The following is a 22,773-nucleotide window of genomic DNA, read 5'->3' as shown; positions in this document are numbered from 1 at the left end:
CTCAGGGGAGCCCCGGGGCTGCTCGGGGGAGAAGGGGCCATCGGCAATGACCCTGCAGAACCAGCCACGGCAGACAGCAGAAGCTGAGCCTGGATGTGGGGGAGTCTCTCCTATGGGAGCCCTGGCTCAGGATGGAGGAGGGACCACGCTTGCAAGCGCCCCGGAGAAGGTGAGGCCGACACACTAAGGGGAGGACCCGTGCTGGCACCACCACAGCAGACGACAGAAGAGGGAGGAAAAGGCTGGAAAAGCCGCCAGGTGACTATTTTCTGCAGAATCACCTGGAGGACGTTCCGGCCGCCACAGTGAAAGGAAGCGTGATGGTGAAGAGTCATCAGCATCACTCAGAGGGGCACCTAGAGGGATGGGGTTGGGTGTCCTCATGGGCCAGGGCCCGTGGCAGGAGGTGCTAGTACAGAGCTGAACTGTCCATGGCAATCGGAACAAGGGGGCTCGGGTCCTGTAACAAGCAATATGGCTGACACGGTAGCCAGGGAGCTTGAGCCACCTTTGGACGCGGCTAACAGAACACGGGGCTCCTAGGGGACAAATGCACGGGCCCAGAAAGGGTTCTTCTCAATCGGTATGATCAGAAGAAATCGGGGTGGATGGTCACAAAGCAGAGGGCAGCTGCCACATGCAAGTCACAGTCCCTGCCCAGTTTCCTGGACCACTTTTTAGACCCAGAATCTGCTGAAGGATGGAACAGCCAGGTCCCCGGGAAGAAGGATTCCCGAACTAGTCAATATGGTCATGATTCCCCCACGAAAGAGCCCACAGCTATTTACTTGGTGAGCTGCTCAGTGGAGAAACGGGTAGACATTGTGGGACCAGGGTTCAAGCTGTCATTGTTAACCAGGGACCCAAAGCATCATTACTGTCCCCATTACGGTGAGAGCACGTGATGACAAGTAATGACCCAAACAAGGCCCAGGTCTGGTTGACAGTCTATCTGCCTGATCCAAGGCTCACCCAGCCCCCAAACGCATAACTGGGAGTCAGCAGAACTTTCCTGTTGGCTCCTTGACCTGGGCGGGGAGTAAATCAGAAACCATATTGCATCCTGGGGGGAAAACACAGAGGTTAGTGCCGCTCAAAGACCTAAAGGATGCAGGGGTGCTGATCCCATCATAGCCCCCATTTAATTCAACAGTTTGGCCCCTACAAAAGCAAGACAGGGGCTCCCCTGGTGGCGCAGTGGTTGAGAGTCCGCCTGCCGACGCAGGGGACACGGGTTCGTGCCCCAGTGCGGGAAGATCCCACATGCTGCGGAGCGGCTGGGCCCGTGAGCCATGGCCACTGAGCCTGCGCGTCCGGAGCCTGTGCTCTACGACGGGAGAGGCCACAACAGTGAGAGGCCCACGTACCGCAAAAAACAAACAAACAAAAAAGCAAGACAGATCCAGGAGGGGGACAGTGACTTCCTGCAAGCTCAACCGAGCAGTAGCCCCAGTTGCAGCTTTGGGACTGATGTGGCATCTTTTCTAGAGCAGATTAACCTGCCCTCACGTTAACCATATGTGGCCATCCATCTGGCAAATTCTTTTCTACCTCCATCAGGAAGAAGAAGCAGAAGCAGCTCTGACCCAGGGGTATGGTGACTCTCCCGCTTCCCGTCATAACACAGTACAAACGGGGCTGGACCATCCTACAGAACGTGACATTGGTCCTCTACACTGACAACATCATGTTTATCAGACCTGATAAGCAGGAAGGGGCACTGGAGGCCTTGGTAAAATATACGTATTCCAGAGGATCGGAGATTAACCCCTGTGAAGACTGGCCCCACGTCAGTGAAAATCTCAGGGTCCAGTAGTCTAGGGCAGGACAAGACATCTTGAAAATAAAGGCAAACTTATCATATCTCATACCCCCAGTCATGATGAATTTTGGACACAACATATTCCACATCAGGGAATATTGGTCCAATCCATATACTGGATTTGCCTTGAGTGGGGTCCTGAGGAGAAAGGGCTCTGCAGGAGGTCCAGGCTGTGGTGCAAGCAGCCCACCACCTGGGCTGTAATACCCAGCAGCCCCTGCAGTAATAAAGGTGTCTGTGGTGGGGAAAGATGGACTGTGGAGTTTCTGGCAAACTTTGCTAAGAAAATGATAACGTAGACCCCTAGTATCCTAGAGGAAGGCCATATCACCTAAAATAAATAGACGTTATTTGATAAAAGCTCCTGGTGTGCTATCAGGCCCTACTAGAGATGACCCTTTGACCACAGGACATCAAGTGACCCACACAGCCAGAGCCAAACATTATAACATGAGACCTCTCAACTCCGTTAAGTTTCGGGGTCAGGAGGGCCCAGCAGCAATCCCGGGCTAGAGGGACAGAAAGCTCATCAGCAGGTGACCCAATCTCCCAGCATCCAAGACTCTTGTGCCAGCATCCCTGTCTTAGCTCACAGCTGCGGCTGCACGGAGTACCCTTAGGATGAGGACGGAGAGGAGCACAATGGCACAACTTGACCCTGAGCTGGGTCAGCTTGGTCCGGGGCGCGAGCTGAAAACGGGATCTGATTCAGCGTAGCCCTGAAAAGTGGCTGTGAAGGAAAATCCTCCCAGAGGGCTTCAGGCAGTACATGTAAGGTGGTCACCCAATGCGTTTGGAAGGCAGAGTGGCCCTAAGTGAGAATAAATACTGACTCATGGGCAGTGCACTTGGCCTGGCCGATTGGCCAGGAGCCTGGATAGAAAAGACTTTAAGATCGGGGATGAGGAGGTCTGGAGAAGACACGCGTGGTCGGATCAGTGGAGGACACATAACATGTGAAGGTCTCTGGATCACCTGTTAATGCACACTACGGGACGCCCACCCTGGGAGGGGCACGAAACAACCGGGTGAGAGATAGAACGTCTTTGCCGCCTGCCATGGGCCAACCTCTGGCATTGGTCAGGTGGGTGGGCTCCGTCCCCACCGTGTCCCTCAGCCCCCATGAAAGCCGACAGGCCTCCAAGAGCCTCTTGACATCACCTGATTTCAGTGATAATTCCTCTGCATTTTCAGATCTGGGGCACCAAGCGGCAATGCCATTCATTTCTAGACAGTAGCCACGGGAAAAGTCCCGGCAAGCTGGCCATAACCAGCCAAACTCTCTTGCCCTCTGCTCACGCCCCATGCACTCCCCCCAGAAGCCATGAGCATCCTGGGTGCAGCATCAGGGGGACAGCCGTGAGGAGCACTGCCATGGTCCCTCAGCATCGAGGACCTGGCAGGAATGCCACAGTGTCCATGGGGCCGAGGGTAGGGAACTCCGTGGGGGGCTTGAACCCCCACCTGTGGAGTGGGGAGTGGGTCCTGCATCCCTGGACCCCAGCCAGCCTTCTGTCCTCACCTCCCCACACAGCTCCCGATGCCCTGCACAGGACCTCCTGCTGTGCACATCCTCCAGGGGTGCTAACAGGGGGAAGGAAGGCAGGAAGGAAGGAGGGAGGGAGGGAGGGAGGGAGGGAGAGGGTCACACAAGTGAGAGTGTGAGCAGGCAGCTGCTTGGGTGAGCAAGTGAACAGGTATACGAATTAATGAGTAAATGGGAGACTAGTGAAGGAATGAAAATCTGAGTGAGGGCTGGGTTGAGGGAGAGACTCAGTGAGTGAACGAGGGACTGAAGGGATGAGGCCCCCACCCCGAGATGCACGGGGGCGCTGGCCCGGAAGCCCCCGCCTGCTGCCGGCTTCTGGGGAAGCCCCGGAGCCGCGGCCCACGCACCATGACGTTCAGGCCCTGGTTGGTGGGCCCCTGCGCCACGATGTACTCGATTCCCGTCTCGTACACGTCCATGGGCCGCCGGTACTTGACCACGGTGCCGGCGATGTTGAAGTTCTTGGGGCTGTCCACCTTGAAGTTGCCGTTGAAGAAGTAGTAGCCGGCTTCATCTGCAAGGGCTGAAAGGGCACAGCTGCCTGGTCACCTGAGCCGGAGCGGCCGGAGCGGGGATGGAGGGGCAGGCGGGGAGCAGGACCTCGCACTCGGGGCCTCTGGCCAGCCTGTGGATCCCTGTGACCCCTTCCAAACACCCAAAGACAGGAAACTCCACGTCGTGGGAGTGGGACGCTCTGTTTGCACACGGCGTGTGGCCCTGGCCAGGGAGATGTGGGTCCTCCTTCCTATCAGCCTAAAATAAACAAGGAAGGGCTTGTCTGGACGACTGAGGATGGCTGGCCCGGGGCCCACTTGGTCCTGCCGTTCCGGCCGCCTCCGAAGGGGTTGGGGCTGAGAGGTGATGAAGAGCGGGACCAAGCGGCCAGGTCGAGACACACGCTGGACAGCTGGTGTCCGCCAGGTTGGGGCCGGGCCGCCCTGCCTGGCTCTGCTACAGACTTCCCCGTGTGAGCCGGGGTGACTTGGCACCTCCAGCTTCCCCTCCCCCGACATGGGGAGGGGACCGTAGTGCCCCGCCAGGGCCCACGCCGAGCAACACAGCAGCCCTGTCCCAGCGGCCCCAGCAGGCCCTACCTGACCCCAAGCTGACCAGTTCCGTGCTCTTGCTGGGAGCATGACATTCTGCCGCCCAGACCGGGGGACCCGGCTGACCGTTTGCCGGATCGGCCCACTCTCCCCGGTGTGGCTGCCAGTCAGCCTCTCTCTGAGGCAGGGTGCCGGTGGACACTTGGAACCAAGGACTTCAGAAGGAAATCCAGTCCCAGAACTGGAGCGCGATGACGCCCAGACAGCGGGAACGCACATGCAACCCCCCGCAATGGGCTGGGACATCTGTCCAGAGGCGGGATGGCTGGCCCTCCCTGGGGGCCCCGGGGCCGGGGGGCGGGGCTCCACCTCAGGGACAGTGTGTCTTCCAGAGGGTTTCTTTAGAGCCCGTTCCAGGAACTGGCCCGAAGGTGGGGAAGAGTTCAGCTTCCAAAACTCCTGATGCAACTCCAAGCAGAGGAGACGGGCGGTTAATTTATTATCGGGCAGACACAGCAAGCAGGACGCGTCTGCTGGAAAAACACCCTCCGTGTGGCGATGTCGAAAACTAACGGGGATAAGAGCGGGAGTTGGGCGAGGGGGACGCGGACGGGCTGGGTCTGTGCACAGGGTTAAATCCCCGGCCCGAGTCCAAAACCTGTTTCCTGACAGTAATGACCTTCCTTCCTGCGGCTTTCCCAGTGCTCCGAGGCCGCCCTTGGTATTTCCACGCGTCTGTTTCAAGAACCATGGCTTTGCAGCCAGCTCTGGGAACACGGTGTTTCCTGGCCTCACCACCCTCCCAGCGGGCCACAGAGCAACCGGCCTGGCAGAGGCCTGGCCCCCGTGCTCGGGCCGCAGGGGCTGGGGCCTGGAGCGTGCAGACCCGCCGGCTGGGGGCTGGAGCTCAGGGCCCCAGGCACTGGGGCCCCCGGGGCCTGAAGGGCTGAGAGCCCGTGCTGGGTTCAACCTTGAGGACCTTTAGCAAAGACCCACCCTCCACCCCAGCGTCCCCTTAGAAGGGTGATCGCGCCCCACCAGCCCTGGTCCCCGAGAAGCTGCCCTGAGAGGGAGGGAGGTGAGCCCTGCCCGGGTCCCCCACCTGCCCTGCGCAGATCGGCTCACAGATGTCAGTACCTGCCCTCCTCGGCCAGAAGGGGCTCCCCCGGGGGTGCAGACAAGGTGCGTTGCCCCGCCAACTTCCCACTACACAGGGAGCCTTTCCAGAAATTGTCACCAACATGGGGCCTCACCGCCTCAGCCACCATGCACATGACTCCAGAATCCTCACGTCAAGGACCCCTACTGAATCCAGCTTCCCACCAGACACAGTCCAGTGGCCAAAACATCACCTCGAGGGCCCCAGACGGGAGTTTGACTCGCAGCCCTGCTTCTCGCCACCCTTGGCCTCAGACTGGCCATCTGCTCCTTCTCGCTGTGCCTCAACCTTCTCAGCCCCCGAGTCTCACTCCCCGGACCTGGGGGGCAGCGGGGGGAGCAGAGAGGCCACCGCCAGCACCTCCAGCTTTTGCCGGTGCCTGGCCCTCCAGGGACAGGGAACTCACTACGTGAGTCATGACCCCCTCCATTATTAAGCAACTCTGAGTGCAAGACCACTGCACACATGGGGGTGAGGTCAGCTTCCCTACGACCGCCCCCCCCGGCCGCCACATGCTACACACATGCACCCACCCAGGTCAAGCTCTGGCTTCTGGGGCCATCCCTCTCCTGCAAGAAGGGACCCAAGGTCAAGTGCCCCCTGTCGACACATAACCCACACGTTTCACCCCATGCAAAACCATAAGCCCTTGTGAAGCCACCCAGGCCCCACATACACACCTAGGACGTCCGCAGACTTCTTCCGTTCTACAATCTGGATGTCTCGGGCGCCGGCCGGGATGTGGGTCACCAGAGAGTAACCTGGGGGACACGGAACAACGGTGAGCGGCAGGCCGGCTGTGGCCACTGCCTCTCGATTGCAAAGGCAACGCTGGACGGCAGTCACCACCCTCCTGCACTCCTGGTGTGTGTGAGGGGCAGTGTCTAAGGGCAGCCCCTCCCCCCTGCCAGAGCTGTGCACCTGGGGCTCCAGAGGCAAGTCCAAGACCTGGCGGAACACGCCCTGCCACGGGACAGCTGACCCGCCGCTCCGGCACGGCCCCAGCATTCCCCGCTTCCGAGACACTTTCCTACCAAGGCTTGAGGGTGATACTCCCTGGTACCTGCCCTGTTCCTCCCGAGGCACACCACAGGCCACAGGGACCGTAAGTCTGCTGGAGTCAACATACTTGGGTCCTGTTCTGCCACTATCGCCAAGGTGACCCTGAGCAGGCTGCTGGAGCACGCGGGCCTCAGTTTTCTCGCCTGTACAGGGATGACAGCCCCCACTCTAGATGACGGAGGAGACTCTGGGTAGCACAGAGCCTGGCCCTGAGGGCGCCATCACTGGTGCTATTTTAGAAACTCACGTTGTCATACCATGTTGACTTTAAAGGCTTGCTACTTTCAAAGGTGTAAACGAGAAAGTACGAGGCCCCAGCTCAGGGCCTGTCATCGAAGGCCCCAGTCAGGTGGGGCGGCAGCCACGGAGACCCTCACAGAGCCCCCAACAAAGGGACCACGGGTCTTGGGGGGCGGAGGTCTGAAGAAGGGACCATGCTGCCAGCAGGTGGTAGAGGGTTTGCTGGGAGAAGGAGGGAGATTTTTTAAAGCCCTCAGCATGAAAAGCCTTCCGGGAGAAGATGGCAAGGGGGTTCTCGAATCAGGTTTGCTGGGGCCGATGCTCAAGTCACCCGAGGGGCACGTGGGCCTGCCTGCCAGGTGAGCCGCTCCTGCCGGCCGCCCCCCTTTACGGCCCCCTGAAGACCCTGAGCTGGTCCTTCCGGCCAGCGGGGTGCCCCTAAATGCTTAACCATTGGCTCTCTTCGCAAGAGGGCAGGAGCAGCTGTGACCTGCTGTATTGGCCGATTTCCGGAGTACAAGCGCTTCCACCCACTGTGGCCGATGTCAAGCTGCCAGCTTGTGTCGCTGGGCGCAGAGTCGGGAAAAGGGACACAGTCGTTTACCTGCTGCCCTAGTATTTCCAGCTGACAGACACAAGAGTTATAGAGGTAAAACGATTCGGAAATGATGACTTTGCTTAAATATCATTTACTTAAATGAAGGTTTGTATGTGTTAATTTTTATATTAGTGCCCAGCTCCGAGATTCTTCACTATAGCTACCTCGCACACATCGACCAGGGGAGCATGTGGGTCAGTGCTTAGGACCACAGACCCGGGAGCAGGCTGTCTGGGTTCACACCCACCTCTGCCTCTTCTGGTTATGTGACTTTAACCTAGTTTCTTAACCTCTCCGTTTCCACATCTGTAAAAGGACAACAGTGGTAGAGTCCCTGCCCGGAGTCAAGAGCTGGGAGCCAGTTAACCGTGCTGCACTTGGCCCCGTGCAGTGCACTTGGTAGAATTATAGGTGGGCTTGGTTAAGGGGCAGCCCCGGGCCCCCAAGCTGAGAGCTCCAGGCGGGCATGAACCTTACTGCAGCGCCTGGCACCCAGGAGGTGCTCAGATAGAGACGCACCCTCTGAACCCTGCCTCTGCCAGCTCCACGCCCCAGGATCTGGCAGAAGGCCCCAAAAGCAGGTTTGTGAAAGGAAGGGAGGAAAGGCGCGATGTCTCTTTCCCGTGCCCCTCCCATAGCGAGGCCTCTGAAGAAAGCGGCCTCTGCCCACTGTGCTCGCCATGCCTTCTTCAGACCCCTGTCCGGCTGGGCTTCCGCTAAGGACACCCCTCCCTTCCTTACCCTGCCTCTGCTCAGTCGGCATGTCCATCCCTGGGTCCCTCGTCCAAGCCCTATAACTCTAACTACGAAATTGTCCATCCCCTGCACCTCCAGGACACGTGGGGTCCCGACAGCCAGGTCCTTGGGGGGCTCTCAAGGGGTTGGCTCTAGTCCAGATGCGCCTGGCCTCACTGGGGGACCTCGAGCCGGCAATTCCCACCCTGGGCCTCAATTTGCCCATCTGTTAAATGGGTTTCAAGCTGCCCTACCTTTCCCAGTCTGGAGGCTGTGATAACCCAGTTTAATCCCACAAGCATTAACTGAGACCCAGAAATGTATTCAGTTCAAGACTGAGTATTATAAGCAACATCCTTCTAGAAGTGCAAAGTCCTATCACAGGCACAGACACCTGCCCGCCCCTCCCCCAACCCCCAGGAGGGCTGGACCAGAGCTGCATGCAAACATGAAGCCAAGGGGCTTCCCTGGTGGTGCAGTGGTTCAAAGTCCGCCTGCCGATGCAGGGGACACTGGTTCATGCCCCGGTCTGGGAAGATCCCACGTGCTGCGGAGCCGCTGGGCCCATGAGCCATGGCTGCTGAGCCTGCGCATCCAGAGCCTGTGCTCCGCCATGGGAGAGGCCACAGCAGTGAGAGGCCCATATACCGCAAAAAAAAAAAAAAAAAAAACCATGAAGCCAAATGGGCACAGCCGCGAAAACTGACAAGCCGCTGCCTGGGGGAGAAAGGGGCTGGCTCTGCGCTGCGGTCGGCCCGCAGCTGGCGGGAGCCTGGGCACCCCTTCAGCCCTTGAAACTCGGGTTTGAGAGCTTAGGCCCCAGAATCTGTGTGCCCAGACCTCCATCTCATATCATCGGTGAGGGCGGAACACGTGCCTCAGTTTCCCCCTTTTAAAAATGGTATTAACATCTCCCCGAAGGCTGCGCTTGGGTCAAATGTGGTCTCCAAGCCGTGTGAGCACTGCGGCACCTGGTATCCAGCAGGCACTCAACACAGAGCTGCTCCTCTTCCTATAGCCAATGGGGGCCTTACAGAGCCACTGGCCAGCCCTGCTGGGCCTGGGTGGGGGATCGGGGGGCCCAGGAGGGGAAGGACCCTGCACGGTCACTTAGCAGCCGGCGGCAGGATCCCACAGGCCCTGGACCCAGAGCAGCAGGGGCCCTTACCCAGGTGGGCGTTGCCCTTGCGGTAGTTGCCTGTCACGTGGGTGCAGCTGCTTCCGTCCCCCTGGCAGACGCCGCACTTGTCCGGCGTGTGGGTAGAGAAGAGCACGCCGTCACAGCCGATGGGCTGCAGGGAGAGAGGCGGAGAGGCTGCTGGGAGGGCGCTGAGGCCCGGGCCCCGGGGCCGCCACTGCCTGGGCGGACAGGTGGGCGGCCGGCGCTAGGAGACCGGCTGTACTTCTGCTACAATGTTGAACAACCTCACATTTTCCAGACACGCAGACCCCTCGCAGGTCGGCCAGCTTGCAGGACGTGCCGTCGCGGGCGGGGACCATGAGCTGCCGCTGGCCGTCCACGGTGGTGCAGTGCAGGTCGCACGGCTTGCTGGAGATGTGCACGTAGTCATCTGATGGGGGACACAGGGTCTCAGGGCGGCCGGGGTGGGGGGAGCGGCCAGAGTCAGGGACTTCCCCTCCCCCGCACTGGGGCAGCACGTCTTTCATGGCTCAGACGGGGAAACGGAGGCCTGGAGAATGGAATGAACTTGCCTGGGGTCTCAGTGGCAGAAACGGACCAGGATGCAGGTGATCTGGCCCAGCCCAGGCTCTGGAAGTCCAGCCTCTGCCGCCCTGTGAGTGGGGGGGCAGTGTCCCCTCTGCAGGAGGTCTGAGCCGACTTGATGGCCCTGGGCTGCCGGTTGTGGGGACCCTGCACTTACCCGGTGAGCGGGAGAGGCCAAGTCATTTACGCTGCCGCCTGAACTACTTAGGACCTTCGACAAGATCCCCCCCTCTCTGGGCCTGTTTCCCCTCCTGCCTGCCCACTGGATGAGCACCTTCCCTCCCACAGTCCCGAGGAGGTGACCATCAGGCATAGATCCTGCCAGAGAATTCCCTGCTGGGTGGCCCCGGGCCACAGTACCGGGATAGAGCGGCTTCCACTGGTGCGTCCGCCCGTTGTACACACGGGAGTTGAAGGAGATGCACTGCTCCTCGCGGAAGCTCCTCCCGTCCGGCGGACACTCCTGGGAAGCGGGAAGACAGGGCGGGAGGCTCTGGGAGGGACCGCCCGACAAAAGCATTTTTGTCCAGGCAGAGCAGGAAGTGGCTCTCCTCCTTGCTCTCGGTCTCCCAGGCTCTCTGGAAGGAGGGAGGGAGGACCAGGCCTCCGGCACCCACGTGTGCTGGCCCTCCCCGTGCTCTGGGCTGGATCCTTTCAGCCCCACCGCCCTGGCCTTCTCCCCGGCTGCACATGGAGCAGCAGGGACACCAGCCTCGGCTGTGCTCGCGCGGGGTCCCCACTCTCCCCGTGTCCTCGGGCAGAGGCCCATCTGCGTGTCCGCAGCCGTAGCCACAGTGCCTGGGACACGGGCACTGACTGCATGGGCTTGACTTCGTAGAAGAGGAGCCCATGGGGCAGAGGGGAGGGGCCTGTGCGGGGCCCAGCTGCTCACGCCGCGGCCAAAAGCCGAACTGGGCCAGGGCTCCCTCCCGAGCTCACGTCAGGAGGGCAGCTGACCGGTGAGGCCAGCACAGAGGCCGTGGCCGCTCGCCTCCCTCCAGCCCCTAGCTCCCCACGCGTGCCCACACAGGCACACAGACACTTGGACACAGGGACATGGGGACGCCCAGCATCATCTCTCTGCCCTGCTCCCCGTCCCGGGGGTCCGGTGCAGACTGGCTTTGGCCCCATCGAGAGGTGACCGGAGGCTGAGCCAGAGTCGGCACCTCCTGCCCAGACCCGGCCACCTTGGTGCGGCACGCGACTGACACAGAAGGTTGGGTGCTGAGGGTGCAGAGAGCAGAGGCGGGCACACAGGGGCGGTGGCCGGTGACTTCAGTCCCCCGGGGAGAACCGCGAGCAGGGTGACGCTGAGCGCAGGGGCCGCGTGTGCCTGTGTTGGGGTCGTGCTGGAGCTCCACCAGCAGAACTGGGTCCTTTTCCCCTCAGGTGCCCGCAGCCCGCGGTGGGCACCACAGATTTGACTTGATGCAGGAAGGGGGAGTTCTGAGCCCGGGGGCCCTCACCACCCTTCTCTTCAACAGGGTGTAAGTGGCAGGCCCAGGACAGAGTGTCCAGAGGGCCCGGGGCCACCAGCAAGCTGCCCTGAGACCTGCCAGAGAAGGGGGAGGGGGAGGGGGTCCCGGCTGGCGGAGCCTCACCTGCACTCGGCAGAGCTGGTACCTCCTGGACGTACCCGTGCAGGTCCGGTTCCCAGCGCCCATGACAGACGTCCTCCTGGCGGGAGGACACGGGCTGCAGCCCTGACCCTGCTCCTGCCCCTGGGCGGCCTCTGGGCTGCCGTCTACCACTCTGCCCGCCCCCGAGCCTGCTCTGATGCCTCTGAGCGAGGCCTCCTTCCTCCTCACTCAAGCCCCGCTGCTGCACCAGAGCCCTCTCATGTCACAGGTATTCAGGTAGTTTGAGGGTGATTCTTAGCCCCTTCTTAGGGGGAGGGGTGAGATCCAATTCACCTCTCTATCCCCAGCACACAGCAGAGGGTCTTAGGACACAGAGTTAGTAATAAAGTAACAACATTTACCATGTATGGGCCCTGTGCTGCCGTGCATACACACACACTGTCTCTTGTATTCTCAGAAATGTCAGGTGGGCTTGAGCATTATCTCCACTCCACAGGTGAGGAAACCGATGCTCAGAGAGGTTAAGTGACTTGCCCAAGGTCACACAGCGAGGAAGTAGCCGAGGCAAGATTTGAACCCAGGTCTGGCCAACAGTAACCACTGCACCTTATGCTTTCCCCATGTTTATTCAACTCAGGTCTTCAGAAGAGAAGCCCAGGCTGGGCCTGACCCCTCATTGAAAGAGCCCTAGAAATGGAGCAGGATGAACCCCAGGACACTGTTGCCTAGAACCCAACAGAAGCCACGTCCCCAAAGGAGGCCAATGAAAAGACTGACTTGCTCACCTGGCCTGTGCAGCCTCAAACTGAAGACCCCTCCCAGCCCGAGACCCAGCCCCCACCTCCCAGGCCTCCCTTTCCCGTGCAGGCGGCCCCACTTTCACGTCAGCCCCTCAGGGCCACGTGCTCAAGCCCCGCACCTCTGCTGCAGGCAGTGCCGCTCCTGGGACGTCACCCCAGCCCCACAGCTGCGGGAACACGCCGTCCACTTGGTCCACTCTCCCCACCAGTAGGCAGTGGCATCGGTGCCCGCCTCCAGGCTGTTGGATGTTGGGCTGTTGTCCTGGGTGAGAGGCCCCACGACAGTTAGAAGGAGGCTGGAGCACCTGGCTGGACGGGCCTGCCGTCCCCGTGCCCTGGACAGGAGGACACAGCCCCCTGGGTGGGTTGCTCGAAGCCTGGGCTCAGATCTCCAGGGCGGGCGGTCTCTGGGGGACCTCCCAGGGAGCTGTGGGCCTCAGGTCCTACTCGATCTGGGGATCTGGAATATCCTGGGAGCTTGGCGGGACCCTGAGGCTGAACCGAACCATCCTTTCTTTCCCCCGAGCAGGCTGGGGCCCGGCCTGGGTTCTGCAGGACCCAAACCTGCCCGTCTACACGCCACACTCCAGGGCTTCTCTCAGAAGGTGAGCACTCAGCCCCTGTCCTGCCGAATCGGCGAGGACTCTGGAGTGGCCGGAGCCCTGCCCTCAGGGGCTGGTCTGACTGGCTTGTCAGGCACGTTCTTGGGAGTGGGAGGGGCTCTGGGAAGGCACTCCAGGACCCCCGGACCCCCGCCTCATGTCTGCCACCCAGCCCTCAGCGTCAGCCCACCTGGGCGGAGCACCGTGCTCCCCACTCACCATGGCCCCTGTGGACGATGCACCCCCAGCCACAAGTGCTAGAGCCAGTAGGGACCAGGCCCAGCGTGAAGGCTGCCATCTGCCATCCATCCTAGGAAGTAAGGGCACAGTCACTGCCAGGCCAGGTCCAGCTCCTCTTGCAGCTGGCTGGAGTCCGCTTTGGGGAAAAGCTCCCGGAGCCCACCCAGTGCTGAGGCCTGAGGTCATCTGGGATTGGTTGGTAGTGGCGGCCTGGTGGCCCTGTTGGGAGGGCTCGATGAATGATTAGAGATGCCTGCACGGGCTTGAGACACTAGGGTGGTGGTGTGCACGCTAAGCCTGTACCACCTGATCTGAGGGCATTTGGGGACATGGGCCACGCTTTGCCTCTGAATAACTGAGCTGTCTGGAGAACGCCTGGAGAGAAACCCAGGGACACCTATAGGCCCAGGCTGCCTCCATTGGATGAAGGAGCTGAGGGTCTATCCGTTACCTTGGCAGGTAGACCCCACCCAAGCAAGAGCACCTTGGGATTTTTATCTGTTCAGCACTTGCTGGCCACGTGGGAGAACGATCCTTCCCATCGGCTACATGGAGCTGCTGGAGGGGGCCATGGATGCCACAGACTCTGCCAGGCCCTCTCCTGAGGGGGAGCTTCCCCCCACCCTGAGGGACCCCACGCTGGGCAGAGCCCAGGCATCTGTGCCCCCTCCTTCCCAAGAGAAGACACACAGCTTGTGCCTCTGGAGTGTTCGGGTGAGGGTGGCCTATGACCACAGGGCTGTCTCCCAAGAAGTCGGCACCCTCAGCCCAAAACACTACTGGACCTCCGTGCCAGGGGTCAAATCGAGGGGAGTCTGCAGCCTCCTGGGCCCTCAGCCTCCCCTGTCTGTCCCTGAGAAGGAGGAGTGGGGCCTACAGTGGCCTCTGTCCAGGGTTTGTCTCAGGTCCTGAGTGTCACTGGCCAGAGGGTTGGAGGAGTTTCCGAAGCCATCAAGCCCATCTCCCTAGAGCCTGGAACCAGAGAGGGGAGCCAACTTGCCCAAAGCAATACAGCCAGGTGGCCGACCAGTCCCCAGCCCCCAGAGCAAACTCAGGGACTCATTCCAGGGAAAGAAGGCAGGAAAGCCCCCCTCCCCCACGCCTGCCAGCCCTGAAACCAAGTCCACATCTGCCCCCTTCTCCGCGCAGCTCCAGCACCTGCACATTTTCAAGAGTCGGGCCAATGACACCCTCACACCCCAAGAATGTCTCTGCCCTCTCTCTGCCCCAGGCGAGGCCGCAGAGTACACCCCAGGGCCTGGAGCCAGAGCCCGTGAGATCCGCACCTCCCGGCCGCCGGCCCGCCACCGCTCCAGCCGGCTGCCGCCCCTCCCCCGCAGGCCTCCGTCCGCACCCCCAGCCTCCTGCAGGCACAGAGGCCCCTCGGCGTCCCATTGGCTAGTCTGTGCCCCGGCTCCTGCCTGCAGGCTGAAGACAGGTGCTGAGCGGCTGCACACTTGGTTTTCATTAAGGCTCCCAGACGCCGCTGGCTGCAGGCCAGGCCCGGCTCACGCGGGATCCATCCCTCCCTGGGGTCCAAAAACAGCCACCGGCCGGCGGGAGAGACTTGCCGTGCAAACAAGGGCTTCAGGCGCGGTAGGCTAGGAGCTGAGGGGCCCCCCGCGCCCGCGCTCGGAGGGTCTGGACCCCTCCCCACCAGCCCTGCTCCTGTTACATAACGGCTCCCCCGAGGGGCCCGGGGATGCCATGCATGCACTTGGGGCTGCATCTCGTGCCCTGGCAGGGCTGCGGTGGGAAGCGAGACGGTGGAGAGGAGGCCTACCTGGCCGGGGGTCAGCAGGTTGTCCTCGGAAGAAAGGGGCCGAGCCTCCGCTGCGGGCAGGCGGCGCCAGGTGCGCGGTGCGGGGGAGCCTCGGGGCGCAGAGGGCTGCGGGCTGGGCCTCTCTCCCTTCCTCCTCCTCCCCCTCGCCGCCTCCCTCCTCCACTTCAAAGAGCACCCACGAGAGGGGGTTCCCGGGAGGCGCGCAGCCCAGTGGCAGCTCCGCGGCGCGGCGGCCTTTATAGCTGTCAGGCAGACAGGGAGGAACTCACACTTCCCACCAGGCTGCTCCCCCCTCCCGCCGCCCGCCGGCCGGCCTGGCGCACACTTTAACCCGCTCCGCGCCTCTGGAGCCTGGCCAGGCCGGCCCAGCTGCCTGCTGACTGCTGCCGCGGCCACGAGCAGGGAGGCCGCCTTCCCAGGTCCAGAACGTGGGACTGCGAGTCCGGGTGTCCAGACGGAGTGCCCACTGGCCCGGGGTCACAGGGGAGGTTGGCGGCGGCAAAGCCGAGCTGCAGGCTTGGTCCGTCGGATTTCTGCTTCCAGAGGGGGGCCCAGTCTCTGCCACTCCCCAGAATGGAGTCTGGGATGTTTGAGGCATCCAATCCGATAGCTCCGTTTTACGGACGGAAAGACTGAGGTCGAGAGGGGACAGCATGCTCTGAGGTCACCCAGCCAGCCTTGGAGAGATTCTCCTGAGAAACGGAGGCCTGAGCAGGCGGAGGGACTGAGGGAGACTCAGCGAGGCTCAGCCGAGGGTTCCGGGGAAGAGACAGAAGTGCCCGCGGCCTGCGGGCCAGACGGCGAGGACGGCCAGAGCCAGTGGGGGGAGGTGCGCGGAGCTCCGCAGATGTTCAGCACCAGCCTGGCTGGGCGCGGGCCAGCTGGGCAGCCCCTGGCAGGCCGGCGTGGGGCTCCAGCCTGTGTTCCTGCTGAGTCAGAGCGTGGAGCCGGCGGCACGCACTCCGGCCCCCGGGCGCCCGGGGAGGACCCCAGACGTTGCAAGGTGCCCCGGAAACACCGCCAGGCGCCCGCCCCGCACACCAGGCTCCCTGGAGCCCACCCTCCCAGCACGTCCACGCGGTGGGGGGGTGGAAGTGGGGTGGCCCTAAGCCATTTCATCCATCCCCCTGCCTCTGCGCTGCAGCTGGCTCCCAGCGGCGCCTGGAAAGCCCGCCCCCTCCCTGCACCCTCCCTGCCGGAAGGAACTGTGGCGAGCTCCGCCAGTGGCCTCCCTGGGCGACTGAGAATCATTCCACCCCTGGGAAGATTCTGCCACCAACAGGAGCGGTCGGGGAGGAGAGCAACCAGAGATGATCCTGAAACCAGCAACGCCTGCTGCCCTGCACCGGGCTCTCCCTCTGTGCTGAGAGCTAGGAGGTCAGCATCTTCGCTCTCCCCATTTTACAGATGGAGGAACTAAGGCTCCGAGACCGCTGGGTGGTGCCCGGGGTCGCACGTCTGGTGGTGGCGCATCAGGGACCCCAGCGTCCTTTTTGAGCACGTCCTCTCCACCTGGCAGAGGTTCTTATATCACGTTCACCCTCCCCAGACCCTCTGGGAGGCAGGTCTCATCCATCTCATTTTCCCCCTGGGGCCCCTGGGTGGTTGGGTGGAACCAAGACTCAAACCCAGGTCCACGCTGCCCCCTGGGGTCAGCATGCTGAAGCGCAGACACGATGGAACCCGGCACGCGGCACTGGTGCACGTGCATGCACGCACACACGCAACCTCACAGGCACACACAGGGGCACACGCTGATGCACACACAGGCACACACACTCACCGACCCCTCACAGACACGCTGCTGGTCACTCGCACTCTGGGGCCTCTGCCCCCACCCCCGCCCCGCCCGCCGAGCGCCAGGGCTCTGCATCCCCGGGCACACTCCCGAGCCCTCTCGGCGTTGCTGGATCCACGTCCAGCCAGCACCAGGGTGACTAACGGTTTCCCTTGGGAGGGACCCTACAGCCAGCTGACGCAAACACCCCAGCGCCTCCTCTTAGCTCAACGGGACAGTGCCTGGGAGGCGGGCTGCCACCCCCAGCTCTGGGACCTCTAGCAGGTGTGTGACCTGGGCGGGCCACATGTCCACCCTCACCCCACCCTCTACCTCCAGAAGCCGACCGGGGCTCCCCTACCCCGAAGGACTCCAGCGAGCCCCCAGACTCCAGACCCGCAGGGAGCTGTGACCACTGCTTGGTCCACTGGTGGTCTGGGGATTTCGGAGGGAGACATCAGGGGTCAGGGAAGGCCCCAGGGCCCCTGAAGACCCTAGGAATTGCAGGGGGTGGCTGGTGATAAAGAATCAAGCACAGGGGCTTCCCTGGTGGTGCAGTGGTTGAGAATCTGCCTGCCAATGCAGGGGACACGGGTTCGAGCCCTGGTCTGGGAAGATCCCACATGCCGTGGAGCAACTAGCCCCGTGAGCCACAATTACTGAGCCTGCGCGTCTGGAGCCTGTGCTCCGCAACAAGAGAGGCCACGATAGTGAGAGGCCCACGCACCGCGATGAGGAGTGGACCCCACTTGCCGCAACTAGAGAAAGCCCTCGCACAGAAACGAAGACCCAACACAGCCATAAATAAATAAATAAAAATTAAAAAAAAAAAAAGAATCAAGCACAGGCAGGAGGTGCCTCTGAAGGCCTCGTCAAGTGCCAAGCGCAGAGCCACTGTCAGTTCTGGAGAACTGGTCAGTCTGGGCCTCCTGGCGGGGCCTTAGATGCCCTCGGGACCCACCTCATGGGGTCGCAGCCAGGCCTGGACGGCAGAACCCAGAGTATCTAAGAAGCCTCTAACCAGCAGCACAGTGGGTGACCGGAAGAGCATCCCAGGCTCAGAAGAGGCCATGCCTGGGGTCCACGCTCTGCCGTCACCGTGTTGAAGGTTTAATCGTGTTATCTTACAATTCGTGTTCTCGGAGCAACACTGGAATGGGGTGATGGAGTGATGCAGAGACAGAGCTTCAACTGGGGAACCTCCTACCCCCTGCACCTCTCAGGACTGCCCTCTGCCCTCTGGGGAGCCAGGATCAGACGGAGTCTCTGGTGGGGTCCCAGGCACTCACTCCACGAGCTCCCCATGCCCAAAGGAGCACGACATTAACAGCAAATAAAAACACTCCTATTGTTCGGGAGAGGCCCTTGGAGGAATGAGAAAGTTTTGTCCTGCTTGGTGAACAAGGGGCTCCCCGTTTTGCACTGAGCCCCACAGGTCACCTAGCGGCCCTCGGAATTGCTGCCTCCCAGCTCTGATGGTGCCCGGGGCTCCCTGGAGAGTCACTGAAAGAAATGGCTTGGCGCCCCCATCTTGGTTCCCGCTGTCCCCTCTCTGGAGCCCTTCTTTCACACCCATCTGGACATGCTTGGCCCTCCAGATGATTTTCTGAGGACACCTCCTCCAGGAAGCCCACCAGGTGGCCCAGCACTTTGATTTGGCCCTCCAGATGATTTTCTGAGGACACCTCCTCCAGGAAGCCCACCAGGTGGCCCAGCACTTTGATTTGGCCCTCCAGATGATTTTCTGAGGACACCTCCTCCAGGAAGCCCACCAGGTGGCCCAGCACTTTGATCTGGCTTCTCGCACTGAGCGGGATCTTCCCTGGGCTATGGCTGCGACCCCACAGAGCGGGGGCTCCTCCTGGTTCACACTGTATCTTAGCACCTGCCAGGGCCCAGCATCTCTAGCCAGGTGCTCAGTGCATGGAAGGGTGGATTTGTCTGGCAGTCCTTCGGGGTGACGGTGAGGTATCCCCGCCACTCTCTGTGTGACCCTGGCTAGAGATGCTGTGGACACCTGTTTTTTCAGAAGGAGATTATCTTTCCACCAGAGCTTTCTGGATGTCTGAAGAGCTTGCAAACAGGAAATTGGGCACATTTCTGAGGCGAAGCGAGGGGAAGCGTGGGAAAACAAGGCGGAAGGGGAGAGTCCACTTGGGGAAGAGACGGGACGGGGTGGGGGAGGGGTGCAGTGGGCCGTGGGATGACCAGTTTGGGAGGTCCCAGTGGTTGGACAGTTACACCGGGAGCTGGGCCCTGTCCCGTACAGCCAAGTGTCTGAAACAGAGCTCAGAAAGACGGGGACCAGAGCCAGAGCCCCTGTGAAGTGGGTCCTCAACCCTGGCACCCAGAGGCCGGCCAGCACGGCCTGGAGGGTGATGACCTCTACCCTGTCCCCCGATGTCCTGCTGCCCACCCAGAGCCTGGGGCAACCCTGGGCACCTTCTGACAGCAGAGCTCTTGTACCCAACAGGGACTGGGCCACTGAGGGACCATGTGGCCAGTTTGGAGGTGGTTGGCCAGGACTGGAAGAGGACCAGGCTCCAGAGGGAGGCCCAGCAGCCAGTCCCTCCCCGTGAGCTCCCCGGGCTGGCCGTCAGGGAGGACCCACCCCCACAGACCACTGGAGGTCAGCAGGCCAGACCACAAAACAGAGTTCTCCCCCTCCCTCTTTCTCAGCACTGGCATTTTCTATTAGGCCAAGTCTTGAGGTTCAAGTGGGGGGACTTGGGGTGTTTAGAAAGAGGCTCCTTTGTCCCCAAATCTGGAGCAAGGATGGGGCCCCGGGAGGCCCTATCAGGGCTGGGAAGTAAGCCTGATGCGGGAGCTCCAGGGACAGACCACCGCCAGGCAAGGGACAGTGGGGCTGGCGGGAGCTGCGTCCTTGAGCTCCTGAATTTCACAGCCTGCCCAGGCGTGCAGGCCTAGCCCAGCTGTGCGGGGATCACCTCCTGCGGGACAGCCCCTCAGCTGCCACAGGGCCTGTCCCTATGCCTTCCGTGACACTATGAGACAGAGACGGGGTGCTCCATTTTGCCGATGAGGAGATTGAGGCTCACCGGACAGAGGGTACACCAAGGCCCCAGAGCTAGGAAGGGGCGGGGCCCTCACCCGGCTCACCTGGCTGGTGTTCAGGGGCCCAGAGGCAGCTGGAGCTGCTCATTTTCAGTCATTAGCTGAGGACAACAGGAATGTTGTCGCAACCCCAGTTGCAGAGGCCCCGGATGGTACTCCAGCCTGGGGACCCCAAGGGAGGAATCAGGAGCATCAATACCCAGACCCCCTCCCACCAGGGGCAGGAGGGCCTCAGTGGGTCCCTACACAGAGAGCCAAGGGCTGCTGTGCTGTGATCTGGAGCTGTGGGTCGGGTGTTCAAAACGTGGAGGATGCAAATGCAGCAGCTGGCCCTGCTCTGCTGGGCCGGCTGAGCAGACAGACAGCTGTCCGGGAGGTGGGAGCCGTGTGGCATTCCGGGCATTTCAGCACCTCTATAAAACCGGCCTGCTCCATGCCGAGGGGCCCGAGGGAGGGGAGGGTGGGCGGGTCGGCTCCCAATCCCTGTTCCCCAGGCTGTGGCTGCCCCGCCAGCGGCCCCCACCCTGCCCGGGACAGGCCCTGCCAGGTCCCATTGAGACCAGCGCCACCTACTGGGGAGAGGAGGGATGCTCCTGGGGGCCTTGGCTAGGAGCACACGCCAGGGGCCAGTCTCCCCTCCTCTCCTGGCCTCAGTCTCCTCCTCTGTAAAATGGGGAGAGAGAGACGTCCACCCCCACCCCCGCCCCCCGCCTCCAGCTGCTGACACGGCCCAAAGGGACCAAGTAGGAAGAGGGCTCGGCACGTGCCGGCCCTGAATGAACGTCTGTGTGTGTAAATGGTTTTCAAGACACACACAGGGGTTCGGATGGAGAGCCCTCCCGCACCAGGGGTCAGGAGAGGCCCAGGGCTACAATATTAACGCGGAGGCAAGCCCGGCAAGGGCATCCTGGCAGAAGGAGGGCGCGCCGCCTGTGGCATCCGCTTTGGCCCAAGCACCAGCAGGTGAGGGTGGTGGAGGGTGTACCGGAGGCCGGCTGGTCGGCGGGCGGGACCACCGGAGCCCGGAAGACGGGGAGGCCAGAGCACGTCTCTGCTGAGTCCCAGCCCCGCCCGATCCGGCTCCCCCTACCCTGTGCCTGGGGGCACAACACCCCCAAAGCAACCGGCCTGCTTCTTCCACTCTGCCCCACCCAGCCCCCCAGGCCAATCGCTTCCCTGGCCCCAGTGAGAACCGAGGGTCCTTTCAGTCCTGTTCAGAGCTGGACGCCTTCCCCCCGAGCCAGCTGGCCTGTCTCCAGGCGGCCGGGTCTCCAACGGGAGCCACACACAGGCTGCACCCCGACCCCCATTCTACGCTCTGCCCCCCACAAAGGGCTGCTCAAGTCCCAGCCTTTCTGCAGGGGGGGGTCCTTGGGCCATCCCCGCCCCCAGGCTGGCCACCTGTCTCCCTGCTTTGGGGCAGCCCCTCTCGGCCCCCTTGGTCCTTAATCGTTACAGCACATGTGCGGCTCCTCTCCTGCTTCCTCCATCACCTCCTCCTTCTCTTTTTCCCCTCCCCAAGCTTGCAGCCCCGGCCCTGGAGTTTACAGCTGCAACACACACACACACACACACACACACACACACAGAGTCATGCACAAAACCAACTGTGGAATGTGTTCCTGCTTCTGAGTGGGGCTTACGGCTCCGGAGAGTTCTCTCCTCGCACCTGGTCTCTAATCCATCTCCTCACCACACGATTTCTACTCCTCCTGGAAGCTGGGGCTGGGGGCTGGCTCTGGGCAGAAGCGGGGTGTGGAGAGGCGGGCCGGGATGATCAGGGCTCCCACGACCAGCTTGCAGAGGGTCGCCTGCCTCTCACCCAGAGCTGCACACACGGCACGATCTGGTTTTCCCATTTGGAGAGGGAACGGGGCTCCTAAGTGCCAGACTGAAATGCCCTGCGGCCCCGCCTCCCTGGCCTTTCATTCATTCTTTTCACAGAGTCATTCATTCAGCCAGTGTCTGCTGACCACCCACTACGTGCCAGGCCTGGCCCCGGGCTTGGGTGGTGAGCTGGCCAGTTGAACAGTGGGCACACACCCCAAGCAGCCCCGCACCAACCGCACGGCACAGAGGGCTGGAGTCCCGGACAGGAACGAGTGGCGTGCTGGGGGCCAGCGCAGAGCATCCCAGCTTGCCTGAGCCGGGTGGGGACCCGTCCCCACAGATGTCAGAGGAGGGGGAAGTGTGTGTGCAGGGGAGGGGCGGGCCGGGAGGAGGGTCGGGGTCCGAGCGTACCGTGGAGGCTGGGGTGTGCTGTGGGGGACAGGGCTGGGCGGGGGTGGCCCCACGATCCCCCAGAGAACTTGGACTTCACGCTGAGGGCTGCGGGTGCCTTGGAAGGCGCTTGAGCAGAAGAATGACGTGACCACATGTACTGAATAGGACTTTTCATGGCAAACGGCAGAAATGGCCCCCAGCCAACGTATGATAAAATAGAAGACTTCTGGAAAGGTGTGAGGGAGCTCCCAGATGGAAGGAAAGGTGGGTCAAGCGGGCCCAGGGGGCGTGGGACAAGCCGGCAGCCTCTCCTTGAGGCGCTGCCATGCATGGGCACCTCCTGGCCTCGCCCCCACTGTTCCCGTACTCCAGATTCCAATTCCCAGGAGAACAAAATCCGGCGTAGCCACCCAGCGACCACAGGAACAAGCCACTGGACACAACGTGGGTGAATCTCAGGGACATTCCGGGGCAGTGAAAGAAGCCAGCCCGAAAGAGTGCACACCGCATGAGTCCATTTATACAGGCAAAGTCAAGTGTGTGGCAGAAACCAGAACAGTGGCTGCCTCTGCTGGGGACTCGAGGGCTGTCCTGGAGTCACGGGGACGCAGGGGTGGTCACACACAGCACATGTCAAAACTCATCAAACTGTACATTATAAATCTGTGCATTTTGTTGTAGGCGACACCATTATATCATGATGAAAAATAAAACGGAATAAAAGCTGTTCTTTTGCTGGCAACAGATAAACAAAAG

At 61.7% G+C, this 22,773-nt stretch overlaps 1 protein-coding gene across 1 annotated transcript in view; it reads right to left on the bottom strand.

Moving 5' to 3' along the window:
• The window catches only part of ADAMTSL2 (ADAMTS like 2), a 32,350-nt gene extending 19,122 nt beyond the window's left edge, over positions 1-13,228 (bottom strand). The window contains exons 1-8 of the mRNA XM_060101524.1: positions 13,139-13,228; positions 12,437-12,579; positions 11,539-11,614; positions 10,298-10,400; positions 9,637-9,782; positions 9,380-9,503; positions 6,257-6,337; positions 3,719-3,894 (exon numbers count right to left, since the gene is read on the bottom strand). Of these exons, the coding sequence (XP_059957507.1) occupies positions 3,719-3,894; positions 6,257-6,337; positions 9,380-9,503; positions 9,637-9,782; positions 10,298-10,400; positions 11,539-11,614; positions 12,437-12,579; positions 13,139-13,228 (939 nt within the window). The remainder of the gene's footprint in view (positions 1-3,718; positions 3,895-6,256; positions 6,338-9,379; positions 9,504-9,636; positions 9,783-10,297; positions 10,401-11,538; positions 11,615-12,436; positions 12,580-13,138) is intronic.
• Positions 13,229-22,773: the final 9,545 nt, after the last annotated feature.

Source organism: Mesoplodon densirostris, chromosome 6 (genome assembly GCF_025265405.1).
Source record: "Mesoplodon densirostris isolate mMesDen1 chromosome 6, mMesDen1 primary haplotype, whole genome shotgun sequence".
Taxonomy (NCBI): Eukaryota; Metazoa; Chordata; class Mammalia; order Artiodactyla; family Ziphiidae; genus Mesoplodon; species Mesoplodon densirostris.
The sequence above is the reverse complement of the archived record's forward strand: the minus strand, read 5'-3'. Positions and strand labels throughout refer to the sequence as shown.